Source organism: Hemicordylus capensis, chromosome 4 (assembly GCF_027244095.1).
Source record: "Hemicordylus capensis ecotype Gifberg chromosome 4, rHemCap1.1.pri, whole genome shotgun sequence".
NCBI classification, from domain to species: domain Eukaryota; kingdom Metazoa; phylum Chordata; class Lepidosauria; order Squamata; family Cordylidae; genus Hemicordylus; species Hemicordylus capensis.
This window is the reverse complement of record NC_069660.1, coordinates 188,206,172-188,224,614: the sequence shown is the minus strand read 5'-3', so window position 1 is coordinate 188,224,614 and position 18,443 is coordinate 188,206,172. Positions and strand designations below refer to the sequence as shown.

General features: G+C 42.9%; 1 protein-coding gene and 1 long non-coding RNA gene across 10 annotated transcripts in view; one reads left to right on the top strand and one right to left on the bottom strand.

Moving 5' to 3' along the window:
- Positions 1–9,055: 9,055 nt before the first annotated feature.
- Positions 9,056–16,834, top strand: LOC128352991 (uncharacterized). 2 transcript variants are annotated; one of them, XR_008320767.1, is made up of 2 exons: positions 9,056–9,325; positions 16,560–16,834. It is a non-coding gene; the product is annotated as an uncharacterized LOC128352991 (long non-coding RNA). The 2 variants fall into 2 exon arrangements; XR_008320768.1 differs by lacking the exon at positions 9,056–9,325 and adding an exon at positions 9,332–9,469.
- Positions 14,732–18,443, bottom strand: part of ANKH (ANKH inorganic pyrophosphate transport regulator) — a 144,078-nt gene continuing 140,366 nt past the window's right edge. For all 8 annotated transcript variants that reach the window (XM_053313617.1, XM_053313621.1, XM_053313623.1 and 5 more), the window contains exon 12: positions 14,732–17,527. In XM_053313617.1, the coding sequence (XP_053169592.1) occupies positions 17,411–17,527 (117 nt within the window). In that variant the 3' untranslated portion in view covers positions 14,732–17,410. The remainder of the gene's footprint in view (positions 17,528–18,443) is intronic.

Below are 18,443 nucleotides of genomic sequence, written 5' to 3'. Positions count from 1 at the left end.
CATGCGCCGAGGCACTGTGTGCACCACTGCCACACAAGGGCTGCTGGGGGAAGCGCCGTCACAGCAGGATGCTCCATGGAGTGGCAGAGGAGCAGATAAAGACTTTTAAAGGTGCCACTCGTCACTGCCGCCACTCCCCCTCCACCAGCTGAATCGGTTCAGCAGCCCCATGAACTGATTCGGCTTTGAATCGGTACATGAATCTCGATTCTTACACAACCCTACTCTAATGGTAGAAGTAAAATCCTCAGCCATACCAACAGATTGACATTGTGTGCTGATCTGAGCCGTGCAAATCACAAAAGCAGTTCTCATGGCAGCCTAAGTTATAATGTAAGCAGATAAGTTATCATGGGCCAGATAAGTTATAATGTAATTAGGTACATGGCTGTGTGTACTCAGTCATGAACAAAATTCTGCACCTAGACAATCTAAATTCTGAGCAAAGGAAAATCTATAGTGCCCTAGCCCATACAAAACATGCATATAGAGCAAAGTTGCATAGTTCTGGCTGTGCATGTCATGGGAGGGGGAAGGAGTTACGCGGGCCACTGAAACCCCACCCCTAATAACCAGGAATGTATTCCAGCCACTTTTTTGCAATTTGTTCCAGCTTTGCCCACATGCTTTCAAGCACTTTAACAGTTATATGGCTACAAGTTTTTGGTTTGTTTGTTTGTTAAATAATAAAGCTCGGATTCTTGGAAACTGGAGTACTATATCCATTTCTAGTATTGATTACAGGTAACCACTCATCCGAGAGGCCAATTCAACACACAGTTCTGTGTATCTCATAATTAACTGGAGTACTAGCATGCTCATTGTGATGTTTCAGTAACTGAAGAGTTTCCTCTCTGAAAAGGCTCAGGTCTCTTCTTCTGTAGTAGTCTCTTGGGCTGAATTATTCGGGATCACAGACTCCAGTTATGCCTTAGCATCTATGGCAAAATGATATTAATGCTGTCCATGTCCCATAGGCAAGAGAGGGTAGCTAAAATGCCCTTATGGCATAGTATCACAATCCCATAGACATGTATGTGCCCTCGTGCTAGTGCTGGGACCTTAGATGCCAATGTTGTAAGTTACTTGTGAACTCCATCACAAGTAGTCCCCCCACCCCCGCCACCTTTTAAAAGGCAGATTCATTATTAACGCCATCTTGCTTCTCTTAGGAGAACATGGTTTGTTGATGATATATAGACTGTAAATTAGATTTCCAGCTTAATTGCTGTGGCTCAGGGATATGAATTATTGTACAGTGTACAATATCCCAGTCCCACCTTCTCCTATCAAAGATTTACATGCTGAGAGGTGTAACCGAAAGCGTAACAAGATAGTTGTAATGCCTGTTAATCATCAAGATGGACGGATGGTATTTGATACCTATTTCATGCATGCATGTTAAAAACAAGAATCACAACACTCGTCCAGCCACTATATTCATGTGCTTGTGGGGTGAAGATGTGTTACCACAATTTATTGAAGGATATTTCAGCACAAACCCAATGGATATTGTGGGAACAGCAGATGCTTTAGCTTTGCTGAACTAAGTGGATGGAACTTAGTCTGCAGATGGGAGACCACTGGGAGCAATACGTATATAGACACACACAAGAGGAATTTCTCTACACAGCCTGCCTCCTATACCTGTACCTATTCCTAGACACACACCCCCCCAAGGTGCATCTCTCACACACTAGTACCCACAAAGAGAACACTTCCTCCCCTTCCCAACACCTACTTGCTTCAACCTTCTTAATCTAGTGATGGCCATTTTTCATCTGGGAAAGGTCTCTGAGAAGCATCAATTTGGCACTGAGCATGTGTTGCAAGCAGAGGCGTAACTATAGGGGGGCAGGGGGGGCACGTGCCCCGGGCACCATCTTTTCTGGTCACGTGGGGGGCACCGCCATGACAAAATTTTTTTTAAATTTTTTTTTAAATTTTTGTTAATACAAATGTTTCCTGCTCAGTGCAGCAGTGCTGCAGCAGTCAAGGGAGCGCATCGGCGCCCCCTCCCCCACGAGTGGTCCCTTCCGCGCCCCGCGCACCCCCCCATTGCTTTGCTGGTGCCTGGCAGCCAGTCAGTAGCCTGGCTTGGCGGCGGCGGGCGCTTGTGAGGAAAAGCCTAAGTATAATGTAGTATGTGGGGGGGGGGCGCCATTTCAGTGCTTGCCCCGGGCGCCGTTTTCCCTAGTTACGCCTCTGGTTGCAAGAAGAGTGTCCCTTTCTTAAATTATGATTTCAGTTGAAATTGTAAAAGCAAATACCTTCATAAAGACACAACAGGTTTTAATATAATAATTAAACTCTCAACAAGAAGACCTTTTTATTATGCACACAAAAACTAAAAGTTGGTAAACATAAAATGTGTGGGTGTGACACACCATCCTCAGTTAAGTAAAACAAATGAGCACAGACCCAATGGATGTTCTGGTGACAGCAGGTGCTTAACTGAGGATGGTGTGTCACACCAAAACATCTTATGGTTTTTAAAAAATGTTTATCATTTTTTAAAAACGTCTTATGGTTTTTAAAAAATGTTTTTCTTTGTGTGTGCAATTAAAAGGTCTTTTTGTTGAGAGTTTGGAGTTAATATGCGCATTGCATTGCCGACATATCAACTTATTCATAATTAGGAAATGCAAGATGACTTTTATTAGAGAATGTTTAACATATGGTTTACAAAAGCAATAGTGAATAGAATTTCCCGATAAAACATGGCCGCGTACTAACGAATGTGTGGTTGCAAAGGTAGAGAGAATATAGCACTGTACGCGAGTTCCTATGGGTTTGGGTAGAGTCCGGTTAAAGGAGTTCAGTGAGAGGAATGTCCAAAAGGTCCAAGGGAGGGACGGATCCCAGCCTCACCTTGCGTGTGGCTGGCATGGATATGCAAACCAAAAACCAAAAAAACTATTGCAAATCTAGGAAAATAAATGTGCACATCAAGGTACAATGTTTAAACTGATCTATCTTGGTGATTTCTTGCTAGATGTCTTGGTGTCTGAAACTTAGCCAGCTTATAGAGCTCAACACAGATACTCCATGCTGAATTTGAGACATTTGGGGAAAATAATATTGGGCCAGTTTGGACAATACTTTGCCCACCTGCTCTATCCTACATGTTTAAGATGTGAGCACCTGTTATCATGTCTCCCTCCCCAACACACACGGGGTTACAATAGTTAATTTAAATTGTTTCACTACATGCACTCCAAATATGGCTTAGGATAGTATTTGAAGGATGTGTAGAAAGTAGTTCAGACAAAGCATACCAACACCTGCGCTTAAGAAGCAGCACTCTGTTGGTGAGGGGCAGGGGAGATGTGAGCACTCACAGTGCATGCACAACTTAATTAAGTTGAGTGGGCTGGTTGAGCAAAGTATTCTCTGAACCAGCTCTTTGATTTCATAAGCATTCTTTCTTAACTATACAATCACCATCCATCACTCTTGTATATTTCAATCATTTATACCCCACCTCTCAGCAAAATTAACACAATGAATGAATGACCCAGATTTCAAAAACCTAGCAAAATACACATTTTAAAAAACCAATAAGAGAGAGTCAACTGGTTCATGAAGGCATGATCTTTGACTTTCTCATTTAAACAAGAAAAAGCCACTATTTAGGAATAATACCTCTGTTTTGCTCTAGTTTTCCCAGATGGCTTTACACACAAGACTTCTACCCTGAATCTACTTCAGAGGAGAGTGTGTGCATTCACACAGCAGCCAAATTTACCCAGAAGTCCCTTTGAGATCCTTGGACCCACTCCACACACAAATCGGGCTCTGTGATGCGAATTCTAGCTTATCTCAACATATTTCCGGATTTTTAAAATGCTGATTTCAAGCTACTTTTTCTGAAAATGCCAGCGCAAATTGGGAGAGGCACTGAGTAGAATCATTAGCATGAGAAGAGGGATACTCTCTTTAGAAATGCAGATTTCACTCTTTAGGAAGCTCTCTCTCTCTCTCCCTCCCCCCATTGGCTAGAAGGAAAACATGGAGCATGACATGTAAACTTGTTTCAAAACAAAATCTGAGAGTAGAGGGGAGGGGCTGCTTCCCTCAATGCCACGAGTGTAGTTTGAAGTGGCTTCGCTCAACATTTACCCCAAAGCATGAAGCCATGTGTGGATAACTCCCAGCAGAGCTTAATTTGAGCCATGTCTAGCAGGTGACAATTGAGACAGGCTGTGATAAGAAGTCTGCCTTTCAGCATAGGTGGCTTTCCTCCCCACCTGCTAAACCCTGCCTTTCCTCACACCCCAAGGTCTTCCTGTTTAGAAGGTATCATTTCTAGGCAATGTGTGCCTCAGCACTTCTCTCTTTTTGAAAGTAACCACTAACATTCATACTTTAGCTCCTGCTAAATCCAGGCTGTGATGGAAGCGCATTGGTGTTCCTAGCACCGGGCAAAGGGGCACATGCTCACAAGCTTTGGCTGGGTGCCCCAAACCTGTTGCCTATCTCCCCAACCTTGTTTGTACAAAGGAGGAAGTGGTGGCGGCCCCATGGTTTCATACAGCTTCTTGAGCACAAACCAACTGGAATGTGAGTGCATTTGTAAGAGGGAAAACCCCACACCCGGGCTCATAGTGTCTTGATGTGGAGGCTGGAGAGGAAAGCAGCAGCAGAAACAGAACCTTTCCTCAAGAGAGGAAAGAGGATGAAGAATCACCAAGGCAGCGCACACAGGCAGCAGAGGTGGCAGTAGGCAGGCACACACACACTGCACAGTGCTCTGACCCTCTTGAGCTGAGCTAGCAAGAGGAGCCTGGCTGCCTATGCGCAGGAGAGCTTCTGATTAGCGGGCAGACAGGAAGGCAAGCACAGAGGCAACAGTGTGCACATAGTACTCTGCCTCAGCCAGCACTGCCCACCCGCCAAACAGCTGATAGCTGATAGTTGGGAAGAGGAGCAGCCTGGCTGCCCCCATATGTGTGGGACAGTTTTTTATTTGTGGGCACAAGACACAGAGGTGATGCTGGAGATCACTAAGTTGGCTCTGGTGCTGGTGCGGGCAAGTAGAAGCAACTGAAAATATGGGGGAAATTGCCTCCTGTACAGGACCAGCACATTCCTCCTGAAATATGGGTCACCCTGGCTACTCCAAGAAGGTTGGCAACCCTGCCTTTCCATTTGCACACAAGGGGAGGGGAAAGCAGAAGGGCAGGAGAAGTCCAGAAAGAGGATGGCTCCTTTGGTGCACAGATCCCTTGGCCTCATACCCAGCAACCCCGCTGCCATGCTCAATGGAGGGGGTGGTAGCAACCATGTGGACTTGGGGCCCATCTCTTTTAAGTACCTTGCACTTAAGGTACTTCCCCCACCCCCAGCAAAGAGACAACTTAAAATATAGCAAGTGTTTCCAATTGCCCTAAGGACTAAAGTAACCTAAGTTAGAAGTCATACTGAAGCAAGCCTTGAAACCTTTCTAGTGAAGGAATCTTGATAGGACTCTCCCTCATTTCTCTGTGTAGTCCTTAAAATATTTATTGCAGCGAAGCTGCCAATGAACTAAAATATCACACTGACAAGAACCTGAAGGAACATTCAGATCATGTAGATGCTCATTTATTATTTAGAGATTTGGCTGCCTGAAGGATCGGAGGATTATTAATTATTATTATTTTAAGACAAACAAAAAACCCCAAATTTTACAGAAATGTGGCACACTACACAAGCTCTGTCAGAGGGCTTTGAGATGAGATTACAACAAAGGAAGCCATTGTAAGAACTTAACATGCAACTCATGTTCTCTTATGATATTTTGAATTATTGATCACCATACATGATTAACAGCCTGTAATTTATACAGAGTTCTCCTAAGGGTTGTCAGTTTAGGTAATTTTATTCTTTCCCCTTCCCTTCGTAGCCATGTGTATAAGGTTCTGGTCATTATTTCCACAGGTTTCTCAGAAGAAGTCTAGTAGTTAACAGATATACAACTACAAAGGTCTACTAAAGTGGAATATATTTCCCATAATTTGGTGTGGGGGGGTGGTCTACATCGATTTATAGGTAAAGAAGAGTGGAAAATTTCAAATAGCTGCTGACATACAAAGCAAAAAGAAGACACCAGTGCAACAAGAGAGCAGCCTGTAGAACAGCCCAACTACCTGCACTGGTACAATGGAGCAATTTTTGACATCCTTCCCTTCCCCAGGAAGTCCTCTATACCACCCAAAAATATATCCCTGAGGGTTGCACACACCCCATCTCAGGGTCATATTTTTGAGTGGCCCAGAAGGTTTCCTGGGGAAGGGGAGGCTGTCGAAACTTGCTGCTTCCCCATTGCACCAGCACAGGTAGTTGGGAAGTTGTGTTGACAGCATATTTGGAAGTAGAACCACATTTTGCAATTGAAGTATAGAGTATACAACCCATTGTTTGCCTTGAAAACTGATTTTGAGTCTTGGAGGGATTGGTAGGGAGTAACCAGCAGGTGGGGGAGGGGCATTGCTAGGTACTTAAAAGGAACTGGGCACTGGGCCCACAGTCCCTCTTGATAATTAAGCTCAATCACACCCCCTCCCCAAAATAATTGTGTATGTTTTGAAGTCTCTAATATTATTATACAACACCTATGAAGATGGAAGCAGCAGAGAGCTAGGTGAGGCTAGGTGCTCTCTCCTCTGCTCTGTGCAGGTACCTCCACTGTTGCACTTCCTGTCTGGAAGAAGTCATGGAGGAAGGAGGTGCCTGATGGGATTCGGGGCTCTGAGCCATTCACTGGGGGCCCATGCCCTATCCCTTAATGATGCCCCTGTGTGTGTGTGTGTGTGTGTGTGTGTGTGTGTGTGTGTGTGGTGCTTTATAGGGATGTGCATGAACTGGTTCAGCAGACCTTTTCTGGACCGCCGAACCAGTTCGGAGGTCTGGCATTTGGCTGGATCAGGGTGTGTGTGTGTGTACACCTTAAGGAGCAGGGAGGGTGCCCTCCCCCCGCTCATTTCCCCCACTGGTGCTGTCGCCAAAATCACCGGTGTGGAGTGGCAGCGTACCTTCTTGCCGCCCCGGTCAGCGTCCTACCAGAAGTGGCCAGTGCGTGTGTGCACATCGCGTAAGGAGGTACTCTGCCACCCTGCAACAGCTATTTTAATGACAGTGCCGACAGGGGAAACATGACGGGGGGCCCTAAGGGCACCCTCCTTGCTCCTTAAAGGTATACCCACACACACACCGAACTGCCCAAACATCAGGTCGTGCACAGCCCTAGTGCTTTACTTTTCTCGCTCCCTTAAATTCTTCCCAGAAATACTCTCCCCTTGCCATTAAATTACTATTTTCCCTCAGTGGGGCTCTGAAGTCCCAGCTTTAGGGCTCAACGGTTGGGAGGGGATGGAATCTGCAGAGAGGAATTTGTAGTCATGGAAAGGGTTAAGTGTTCCTCTTCCCACCTGATAATTCTCCCTGAAAGTGCACCCCTCACCCTTTGTATTCACATTATTTGGCAGATGTGTTTGGGAAACCTGCATTTGCAATGAAAACAAGGTTATTTGGGTCTCCATGCTGAATTTTGTTATGTATGTCACCACAGGCAGGTGTTCAGTGACAGCCATTGACAACCATTTCCTTTGTCTCCATTTTATTGTGGGGAATAGCAGTATGAACTGTAAACAAGTTAATCTGTAGTATTACATCTCATTATAGTTCCATTCGCTGAAATACAGGCACTTCAGTTTAATCAGAGTGCACCTCTCTTCTAAGGCACAAGACCGATTTGGGATAGAATCACTCAGAATCTGCCTACTGCTGATCTGTGTCTGCTAAACAGAGCAAAGGTTCTTCCTGATGACAATAAAAAGCACTTTGGAAAGCGCTTGAGAATAAGTTGAAGGCAAGAGCTTGCTCAGCATCCAGGGAGTTGTCGCTCAACAACAGCGGGAGAGCCAAGGTTGCCTACCCTGATCCAGACACTCTCACAGATGTCAGTGTTTCCAGTGTGCTGTTACACACAGGTCACATAACCAGAAGGGACCTCATGTGATTTCCACTGGTCCACCTGCTGGCCAGGTCTTGCTTTCTGGGATTAACTCAGCACATATCAATATTAGTTTTCTAACAGTCAGGGGAAATTATGGGTGAATCAGTGAAAGCAAAATGTGCCCAGGGGTGCAGGGTGGTAGCTTAAGTTGGTGGTGCACCAAAACATTTTCTGCCATCTGGCTCGAGAACAATAGGTTTGAGATGCTCCACACACTTCATACCTGCAGTTCCTATTCTTCGAACTGATAACACTGATGGTCTGGTGATGCATAATTCTCACTATATGAACTTATTTTCTTTCTCTTATTACAAAAAAATATGTCTAAGATTTTTTGCTTTTTTGAAGCCAATCCTCTTTCCCAGACTCTGTTCCTCACCTATATACGCCCTAAATGTAAAAAACAAACAAACAAAAAAAAAAAAACCAACACCCAACGACCCCAAAATGCATTTTATAATGTTTGAGATCGGTTTTCAGAAAAGCTATCTGAAACACGTCAGGTTTCAAGACCAATTTCTGCACATAAACAGTTTCCCAGCACAACAAAAAATGGCCACCAATAGCTAAAAGAAAGCATGAGAAGGATCTTAGTGGGGAAAGAGCCGATTGGGTGTCATCCACCCCCTGCTACTCCAGATTCCTCTTTGGGTTCTTACTGCCACTACCCCCTTAATATCATCCCAAAGACTCCCTGTAAGGAGGACCTAGGTCTCTCAGTTCATTTGGCAACATCTGACTCTGACTTTCCCATCTACAGAGATGGGAAGACAGCCAACACCCCTTTGTATTTTGACTTTCAGGGGAAACTGTGTGAGCCAAATAGGCTTGTGGTGGGTAAACTCCCTTCATAGCATCCAAACGCACTAACAACTGTACATGGTCCACATGCACCGTTTTTATTACAAGCTTGTAATCGAGGATTGGGGAGAGAAGAAAACGCCAGGCATAGAAGAAAATTACAACTTGCATCTTAACTTCTAGCCTAGGCCTCCACACAGCATAAGGCCTAGAGGCCAGATCCAACCTGTGGGGACTTTTTTGCTCACCTGGGACCTTCCTGCAGCAACTCTTGAACAAAGAGCTCTTGAATTGTCCCGCTGATATGCCACAGCAGTTCAGTGTACTTGGCCACTTGAAACCAGATCAGACCTCCAATGGGCAAGTGAGCCAGTTACTGTTTTCCGAGTAGCAGTAATGACAATGGAGGCGGAGGACGATGGATAGCAGCAGTGGCGACGGAAGGGGTGGACTAGAACAGCAGAAACTGCATCAGATAGGCACAGGCAGAATGCATCCCCAGAACGGCAGAGGGTCACTGTTTGGGTCAGTTCCCTCTTCTTCAAGGGGGGCCCCGTCCTCTGTCTTCTCTGGAAACTACCTGACAACACCAGAAATAAGTCCCTAGCCTATGACTGCCACCTGAAAGCAACAGCAGTTTAGGCAGAGGAAAGGATTTGTTTGAGGCCGGTAAGCACGCCAGGTGCCCCACTGACAGCAGGAGCAGGCCCATTTTCTAGCCACTAGCCTTGTTTCAAACTGGATCTCTTGACCGGGTGGGGCGGGGGGGGAGAGATCCATAAGTAGCTAACAATTGCTTTCATTAATATTAATTAAATTTTAATGCAATGATTTGCTAACTGGGCAAAGAGGCACCTTTTACCGTGGTGATTCTCTCTATTTAGCAGGGGGAGAGTAACTGGCGCTATCCACCCCCAACATAGTACTTCCAGTGACTGTTGCTGGTGTCTGTCTTATGTTTCTTTTTAGAATGTGAGCCCTTTGGGGACAGGGAGCCATCTTATTTGTTATTTCTCCTTGTAAACCGCCCTGAGCCATTTTTGGAAGGGCGGTATAGAAATCGAATTATTATTATTATTTCTTGTTCACACAGTCAGACAGGTGTTATTGACTGGTTTGTTTTATCCAGACATTGAGTCCTTCCCAAGGACCTGGGATGGCTGAATTTTATTGTCAATTGTTATAGATATCGTCGCAGAATATAGGCTGTTCCCAGTAAAGCTGCTTTTTGTAATTGGCTGGTGGTGATTTCTGTGGCCCCTTTGGTGTTGAGGTGCTCTTCAAGGTCTTTTGGAACTGCACCCAGGGCGCCAATTACCACTGGGATTATTTTGGTTTTTTTCTGCCACAGCCTTTCAATTTCAGTTTGTAGATCTTTGTATTTGGTGATTTTTTCTATTTCTTTTTCTTCTATTCTGCTATCCCCTGGTATTGCTATGTCGATTATTTTGACTTGTTTTTCTTTCTTCTCGACTACAGTGATATCTGGTGTATTGTGTGGCAGATGTTTGTCTGTTTGTAGTCTGAAGTCCCATACTACTACTACTACTACTACTACTACTACTTCTTCTTCTTCTTGAAGTGCAAAAATTGACATTGGCCCCCATATGCCAAGTCATGGTTGGTTCCAGCCCATCAGGGCTTTTGAATTGTGCACCTATGCTCTAGCCCTGTAGCCCTAATCTGCAGGAACACTTACAAGTCACAGTCTTTCTAGACCAGCTAACCAGAGAGAGATATGACTTCACCTATTTGTCAGAGAAGAACTTATTTCCCCCTCTGTTTGTTAGATTTCCTGGAAGGTGTGAGCTTTTTTATACATAATATTGCCTTGCGGATACAAGCTGTGAGATCACAAAAGTGGTGGCCAAATTTTTTTATATTGCCATGAGATTAAGGTCTCAATTTTAGGAGCTGTTTTACTGTTTTTAAAGTAATCTATCCTGGATGCTTGTATACTGTTTTATTGTGTGTTATTATCAGTTACTATTTGTGTATATTAGTTATATTTGCTATTCTGATCTTTATCTCTTGGCTGGCCAACGGCTGTAATAAAAAATTGATTGATTGACTTCACCTATTGGTGAAGACACTGATAAATAGGAGAGGTGCGACTTCTCCTATTGGCTGTAAAGATTATTTTACAGCCAATAGGAGATGGCATCTCTCAGAGGCACAGAGCTAGGAGGAACACAGTTACTGGGAGAGTAAATTAACTCCTTTGGGGGCTTAATTGACGGTCAAGGCCCTGGGGTCTCCGAGTCTTCTGGTTACATCCCCAAACAAAAGGACTGAAAGAAAGGTCAAAACTTATAGGCTCTGGGAAATAGAGCTGATAGACTGAAATAAAGAAAAACAATGTCTGACTCTGCATGGTGTTTGCAGGCGACTCTGTGCAGGCAAACAGGAGCAAGGACTGTAGTGCAGCTACTGGCAGAAGGTTGCCGGTTCGAATCCCTGCTGGTATGTTTCTCAGACTATGGGAAACACCTATATCGGGCAGCAGCGATATAGGAAGATGCTGAACGGCATCATCTCATAGTGTGCAGGAGGAGGCAATGGTAAACCCCTCCTGTATTCTACCAAAGACAACCACAAAGCTCTGTGGTAGCCAGGAGTCAGCACTGACTCGATGGCCCACTTGAACTTACTGGCAGTGGTAGAGCACAGGAACTAAAAGTTTGATAGTGTGGGAGCACTACTGTAGCTACAGCCATGGAGCTGGCCAGGAGGTGGTGCTGTAGAAATCATGCAAGAGCTTCGCTGGCTATGTGACCTGTGCATGAGATTATACTGGAAATGTTGACAGCCCAAGCTTGCTTGATCATTATAGTGGTTTTAGGGACAATTGATGCTTTACCTGCAGCTGATTGGCAGCCACTCCCCTGTGGTGCAATCCCACCTCTTTCCAAGAATGTGTATGAGGGCCAATTCCTCCTGTGGGAAGCAACAATTGCCTAGGAAGGACCCAGGCCATTGGCCCCGAGTATGGAATTGCTTCATAGACACTCCACACAGTGTGATGGCCCCGCATCTGTGGGTAAGTCTGATTCTGCATATTCTTGTACCTCATGGATGAAGAGAGGGGCAGGATAAAGGAAGCTTATTATGGAAGCACCAGACAGACACAGAAGTTTGGCAAATTGAGGACTAGAAAAGGATGGACTTATTCAGGGGAAAGATGAAGCGGTTCAGTAGCAACATTTTCATTTTTAAACACTGGTTTTTAAACATTCAGTAGGAATTAATAACAGAACTACTGAGGAGTGCAAGTGAAGGAGAAGTACTATGTTAATAAGACCCCGTAAGGTAGGAATATTGAAAGAACTTCATTAAAACCACTTACCTCTGTCATAATGGGGAATCTCTCTCACAGGACCAAATCAATCTGCTCATCTAGCATTTTAAAAACACTTATTTCCCCTGTGCAATATTCTAGCACAGAGAGCCATTTCAATCTATAATCTCTAATGATCTAACACTTAAATGATATAAAGTAGGAGAAATAAATGAATGGGGTGGGGGCAGGAGATACATACACACAGATCTGCCGCCTGGCATCAACAAATCCAGCTGCTTTTAAGAACACCACAGCTGACTGAAGCATCAGCTCTATGATGTCAAATTACTTATATGAAAACTGCCCTTTTCTTTAATTCCCGGGTTTTTAGATAACATGTTTGATACCTATATATGTTCTAAGCAAATAAAATCTGACCACTTCTCATTTAGCTAGAAGATTGCCAAGGCTAGCATCGGAATGATATCAGAAATGTATGCTGGTTCGGACGGTGCCATTGCCAATAAACTGAAATTCTTAAAGACATTTATATCGTCGGCTTTTTAAAAACAAGACTTTTATCCTACAAAATGATCGTCTGGAGAATAGTCAGCTCCCTATCTCCCACCCCTGCAACAATTTCTTCCTTACTTTCATCTGACAGAGTATTTAAACAACAACCCACCCACCCCCCATAAAATATCTGTATCTATAATGTCTTCCTTTGATTAATACTAAATTTGACTGGAATGTACACCTGACTTACACAGCAGTTCTGCCAGGTAATTTTGTTGTAGAACATGATCTTCAAACTACCCACAGTGTGCTTGGGATGTGACATGGCAACAGCTACACTGGCAGTGAACACAGGATTGACAGCACAATGTCACCTGACACAGTATTGACATCACAATGTCACATGGCACAGGATCAACATCACAAACAGGACCATCTGCACAAAATTTTGCATCAAAGAATCAGTCTATTCCAATGACTGAAGGCCTAAACTGAGACTCGTGCAGTACACCCCTTAAACATACCTTGGCCATGTGTCTGGGAGGTGTGGGCAAGTTAGGGTTCCCAAGCATTTATCTGATGAGGCTCGGATCCAAAAGAATTGTGAGGTGTCTTTGATATATGCACCAAGATATAGGCACCATCACAAAAAGCTGCAGTCAGAAACAAAAATAGTCCCATATGCCCATACAGTGCTCTTTGGATCTTGTGGTGTCTGTATAGGAGTACATATCTACCCTCCCAATGTCACAAGCTTATTGCAGGAAACACTGGTGTAGCTGCAGAAAACACAATTTCTGTGTTAAGTGGCTCTAAATCCAAGAGGAAACAATACAGGTCACTCCAGGGCATGTGTGTATGTCCTGCCCCTGCTTCCTATTTTCTTACATTTCTGTCTGCGAGTTATCTGCCTTTCTTTAGACTTGCACATTCTCAATCAAAGTCATTTAGAAGCAAATATAGAGTTATTTCATTGTGTATCAAGGAATTGGGGACTGGGCATGGAAATATCATTTCACAAAACCCTGCTCATAAATTATGCTGAATACCTGTACCATGAGGACACAGTGTGCACAGGTACAGATATACACACACGGTATGTGGAATGCAGGTACAGCAGTGCACTTCCTACCTATATCCTGCATTTCAGGAGTCCTGTACCCAGGTTCACTTTGGAAATGAACACAGGTACAGTCATTCACACAAACATGCATAAGTGTAGAGACATCTGTACATTCATACCACATAATGTCTGAATAGGGCTAAGGTCACAATTACTGATCTCTCTTTAGGTTTCTTCCTCTGCACACAATCTTTGTATATTTTAGTGGCAGAGCAATGCTTTGTTCCTTGTGTTTTACCCATCAAATTCCAGTAATTATTTTTTAAAAAAAAAAACCCCAAAACACCCCTCAGGATTTCTGTATTGTATCACCCTTTTCTGTTTATAATGTCTGAACATTGCTTATATCATATGTTGACCAGAGTGATATTCTGAACCAGTAAGACAGCCATGTACAAGAGATATATGTACAAGAGATATATCAGGCCCACTACTACAGTTGAACAATGTCCTTCCAGAGATAAAGGAATCCAGAGCAGTACCAAAGGAGTGAATGTTTTTACATGGTCTGGTAATATATATTTTTCTATATATTACAGTAACATATTGGGGGGCAGGGGTACAGATTAGGGCCTTGATCCAGAAAAATGCCCGCATGTTATATCCCACTGCAAATACATAAATACATTGCCCAGTGCATATACAAATGCATTTGCAGGGTTGAGCTGTAGGGATCTCATAACTGAAACATTTGACTTTGCTCCTGTTTCTGAACTCAATTATTTTAGTGAACCTGCTCTTGGTCTGAATATGTATAGCCTACTGAAAAATAGGATTAAAATACTGTATAATTTACAAGTCATACCTAGGTTAATCTATAACCTCCTAGCAACTGCTGTCAAACTCTGGTGCACCTTGTTTTGTATTTGTGTTCTTCATTAATAGTATTTTCTTTCCTTAAATATGATTGCAGCTGAAACTGCAGTCATGAGAATATGAATAATTATTTCAGCCATCTGCTAAAGTTGCTATTTGTCCAACCATCTACATCAAATAAGTAGTATTTCAGCACTGAAATTAGAATGTTTTAATATTTTTCACCTCTAAGCCCAAATAAATATATTACAGCATACTCTTCTAATGACATCAGAAGAAACATCACAACAATACTACTCTTCTCATTTTTATTCTGGAAGAAATTGAAATTTAGAGTTTGAGAATGGTAGAGAAATCAAGATTATTGTAGGGTAGCAAAATAAGCAGTGTGTGTGTGTGAGAGTGAGAGAAATAGTCACTCATGCACGCACACACTCTATACATGACTACATATATCTGAACACAGTATACTACCAAGTATTGATTTTCCCAAGCATATTTCTATTAATGAGTACTGACTAGTACTGAAAGCTTTGGGTCTGTAGTGCTCTCCTTTGCTGCCATCATGTGAAATGTTCATTACCCAGACCCCTAATAAATAAGCATTTCTGAAGAGGATGGTGGGTGGTAAGTCAGTGCCACCCTTTCTCCCCCACCACACTGCCCACACTTCTATTCCCCCAAATGGGCTGCTGGCAACCCTCACTGCCACATCCCTCCATAATATGCCTGATATGGCAACTGGGGTCAGTTGCTGTTGATATTCTGGATATGGCTCCGGGGCTTCTAGTCGCTACTCCAACCTACACTGATTTGCACAATCCTTGCCCCTTGTGAAAATATTCACCACATTATCTTATTGCATTTGCAAGTGTGCAAAACTGATTATCAACTTTGCAGACATGCAACATTTATACAGTACACTTCTTTACAGTTGACTTCGGTACACAAGCAAACTTTGTATTGTATTGGAATTTTTTTTCTCCTTTTACTGAGCTTTGGAAAAATAAGAACTGTATTGCTGCCTAAAATAAATTACACATAATGTACAATATATATATTTATACACATTCATTTGTATATATACACATATACTGTATTGATATAGAATTGCAGTTTTAAGATTTCATCTATTCTAAGCTACTTGTTCTCATAATCTAGAAAATGAATTTGTGCAAATTTAAATAAAATCATTTTGCCATTCTTATAGAAAAATATAATTTGGCTAAAGCAGCCTTGAAGTGTTTTATTTCAAGACTTTCCTCTAGGATTAAAATGACACCATGTTACATGGCCAAAGTAAGCTCCTATATCAGGCCTGCTCAACTTAGACACACACCCTCTGCTGTTTTTGGACTACAACTCCCATAATCCTCAGCCACAGTGGCCAATAGCCAGGGATTATGGGAATTGTAGGCCAACATCTGCAACTGGGCCGAAGTTGAGCAGCCCTGGGGGATACTGAAGTCCCACCTAGTAAACACCTGCATGGCAAGCACGGATGTTCTGGCTGTGCACTAAAACTGGAAGTGCAGGAAGCTCCCGGGAAACAAGAGGTGCCTTTCCCCTTCATGGCCACATCAACTGTAGGAATGGAAGCTGGTTGTTTATAGCCAGTGTGGATCCTACAATCATGCCTATCAGCTGTGTGGTTAGACCACTGAAGTCTGGTCATACATAGGCTGTGGGCATCAGCAATGCCTAAGTTCCTTCTGTCACCAAAGTGCAGGCCATGTGGACATGCCCAGCACAAATAGATGAAATAATAATTATTTGACTGAGAACCCTTACGTGGTACTTTAGAACCTTTCTTTTGAACAATCCCCCTCCATTCTAGGCTGTAATCTACTTATGCCATTTAGTGTTGGAGAACTCCAACAGTAAAAGGATGTACCATGATATTCTCTGTATAAGTTAGCATGTATATTTTTGAGTAGACAGTACCAACAGCCATTTTTGCAAAACAATGAATTAGAACTTTGGTTTAACTACAGTATTGGTATTTTCTGTCATCTTCCTTTTAGGAAAAGAACCCTGGAAACAACTGCTTTCACCACACCTCAAACACTGTATCCTGCAAACGACTGAGCATGGAAACAAAGGGCTCTTGAAGAAAAGGTTGCAGACGAAACACTAATATTCTATATAAAGCTTTTGATTTCAATGTCCACAATTGTTTAAAAAAATAGTTATAAGGTTAGTGTAATACAGATTAACTGTTCACAGCTGAGAAATCAGATAAAAGAAAGAAGACTATTTTGAATCTTGGGTGATATAATAAACTCTGAACCAAAGTCTTGTCCTGTATTTATGATGGTCTATTTAATATATTCCACCTATCATTTACTTGTCTTGACTCTTGTCTCAGTATCTTGTTTTGTAACAGTATACAATATATCACATTGAACAATGAGAAAGCAGAACTCAAGAGTCCACCATGATACAGGTCCACAGAGCAAAGTAATCTGCAAGAAAGTAAAATAAAGCTATTTTTCTTTCAAATTTTGCATTCTTAATCTTTTGTTAATTAAAAAAAAAGTGTGTGTGTGTGTGTGTGTTGGGGTGGGGGAGGAGGTGAAAGGACGGCAGCAGAGTTCATGAATAAACAAGTGAGACTTTGGTTGTCCAAAGAAGGGAGGCTCTCTCTGAATGTGCAGCAGCCATGTCTTGAGTTTGCATGGAGTGAGAGATGAAATTCAGTTGAAAAAGAAAAGCAGAGTCTGTTCCTTTAAGTCCCTCATCCATGCCAGCATACTCAGTATGCTAAGGAATTCATCATCTGAAACCTTTGGAACCAAGGCCTCTTTATTAAAAATAAACAAGAAAGGATGATAAAAGAAATATGTTTCCAGTTGTCCCTGTAGAGAAGTCACTGTTATTCATTCTCTTCTCTCATTTCTACGATGTCCGTCATTTCCTCTGTTTGAGGCATATCAGTCATTGCTGAGTCTTCGCCTTCTGTTGCTGTCTCATTGTCATTCCTCTTCTTTTTCTAGGTTGGGGGGGGGGGAAACCCATTGTGGTTAATGGCAAGCCATCTTGCTAGATTTTAAACCAAGAAAACCAAATACTCCAGAAACCTTCAAATGTAGTTCTTACTGAAGTGATAAACCTATATCTGGGCTGTATCATTCAGGTTCAAGCTACACATGATGTTAATCACATATAATTCTGCCCCCCTCCATTGATTTTTTTCTCTCCCCCCCCCCCCCCATAAACAGCCTCACATGCTGAAATCTCTCAACAGGAAAGTGATGCAGGAGCACTGTAATTATTTATTCTGTGCCAGTTTTCTACCTCTAAATTTCACCACCCACAAGCTGTTTTGGGCCCTGTGAGAGAAAATACGAGAGTACCCATTTCTTTTTCTCCATGATGCCAAAAGCAGGCTTGCAGGAAGGGGTAATTTAGAGACAGAAAATAACTGGAAAAAGAAAAGTCAGAAAAGAGTGAAAGCCGCTCCCACTTCTGCATCCATCATCTGTTGGAGATAAACAGTAGCTGCTTTACATAAAACATGGAGATGTCATGGTGAGGAGAGAAAAATTACATGTGATTAATGCTATGTGTAGTTTGAACCTCAGCCTGCAGGTGGTGGCTCATGTGATGGAATGCGCCTCTGTACAAAAGCATTATCTGTACATTATACAGGCACAGTAGTGGCTATGCAGTTAAGGTGAGGTAGGGAAACATGTTTTGTACCATTTTATGCCCTGCACATGCTATCTGTCATAAATCAAAACCAGTCATACAAAGTGCCTTAGGTTTGGCAGGTGATAAGCAGCAACATCACACCTAACATCATGCACACCCATTGAGATATGCCTGAAATAAGCAGTTTGTATTGCATGATTGTGAGAGCATAGTAGGTGGCATTTTGGGGTGTCCTGTGCAGACATCGGGCAGAG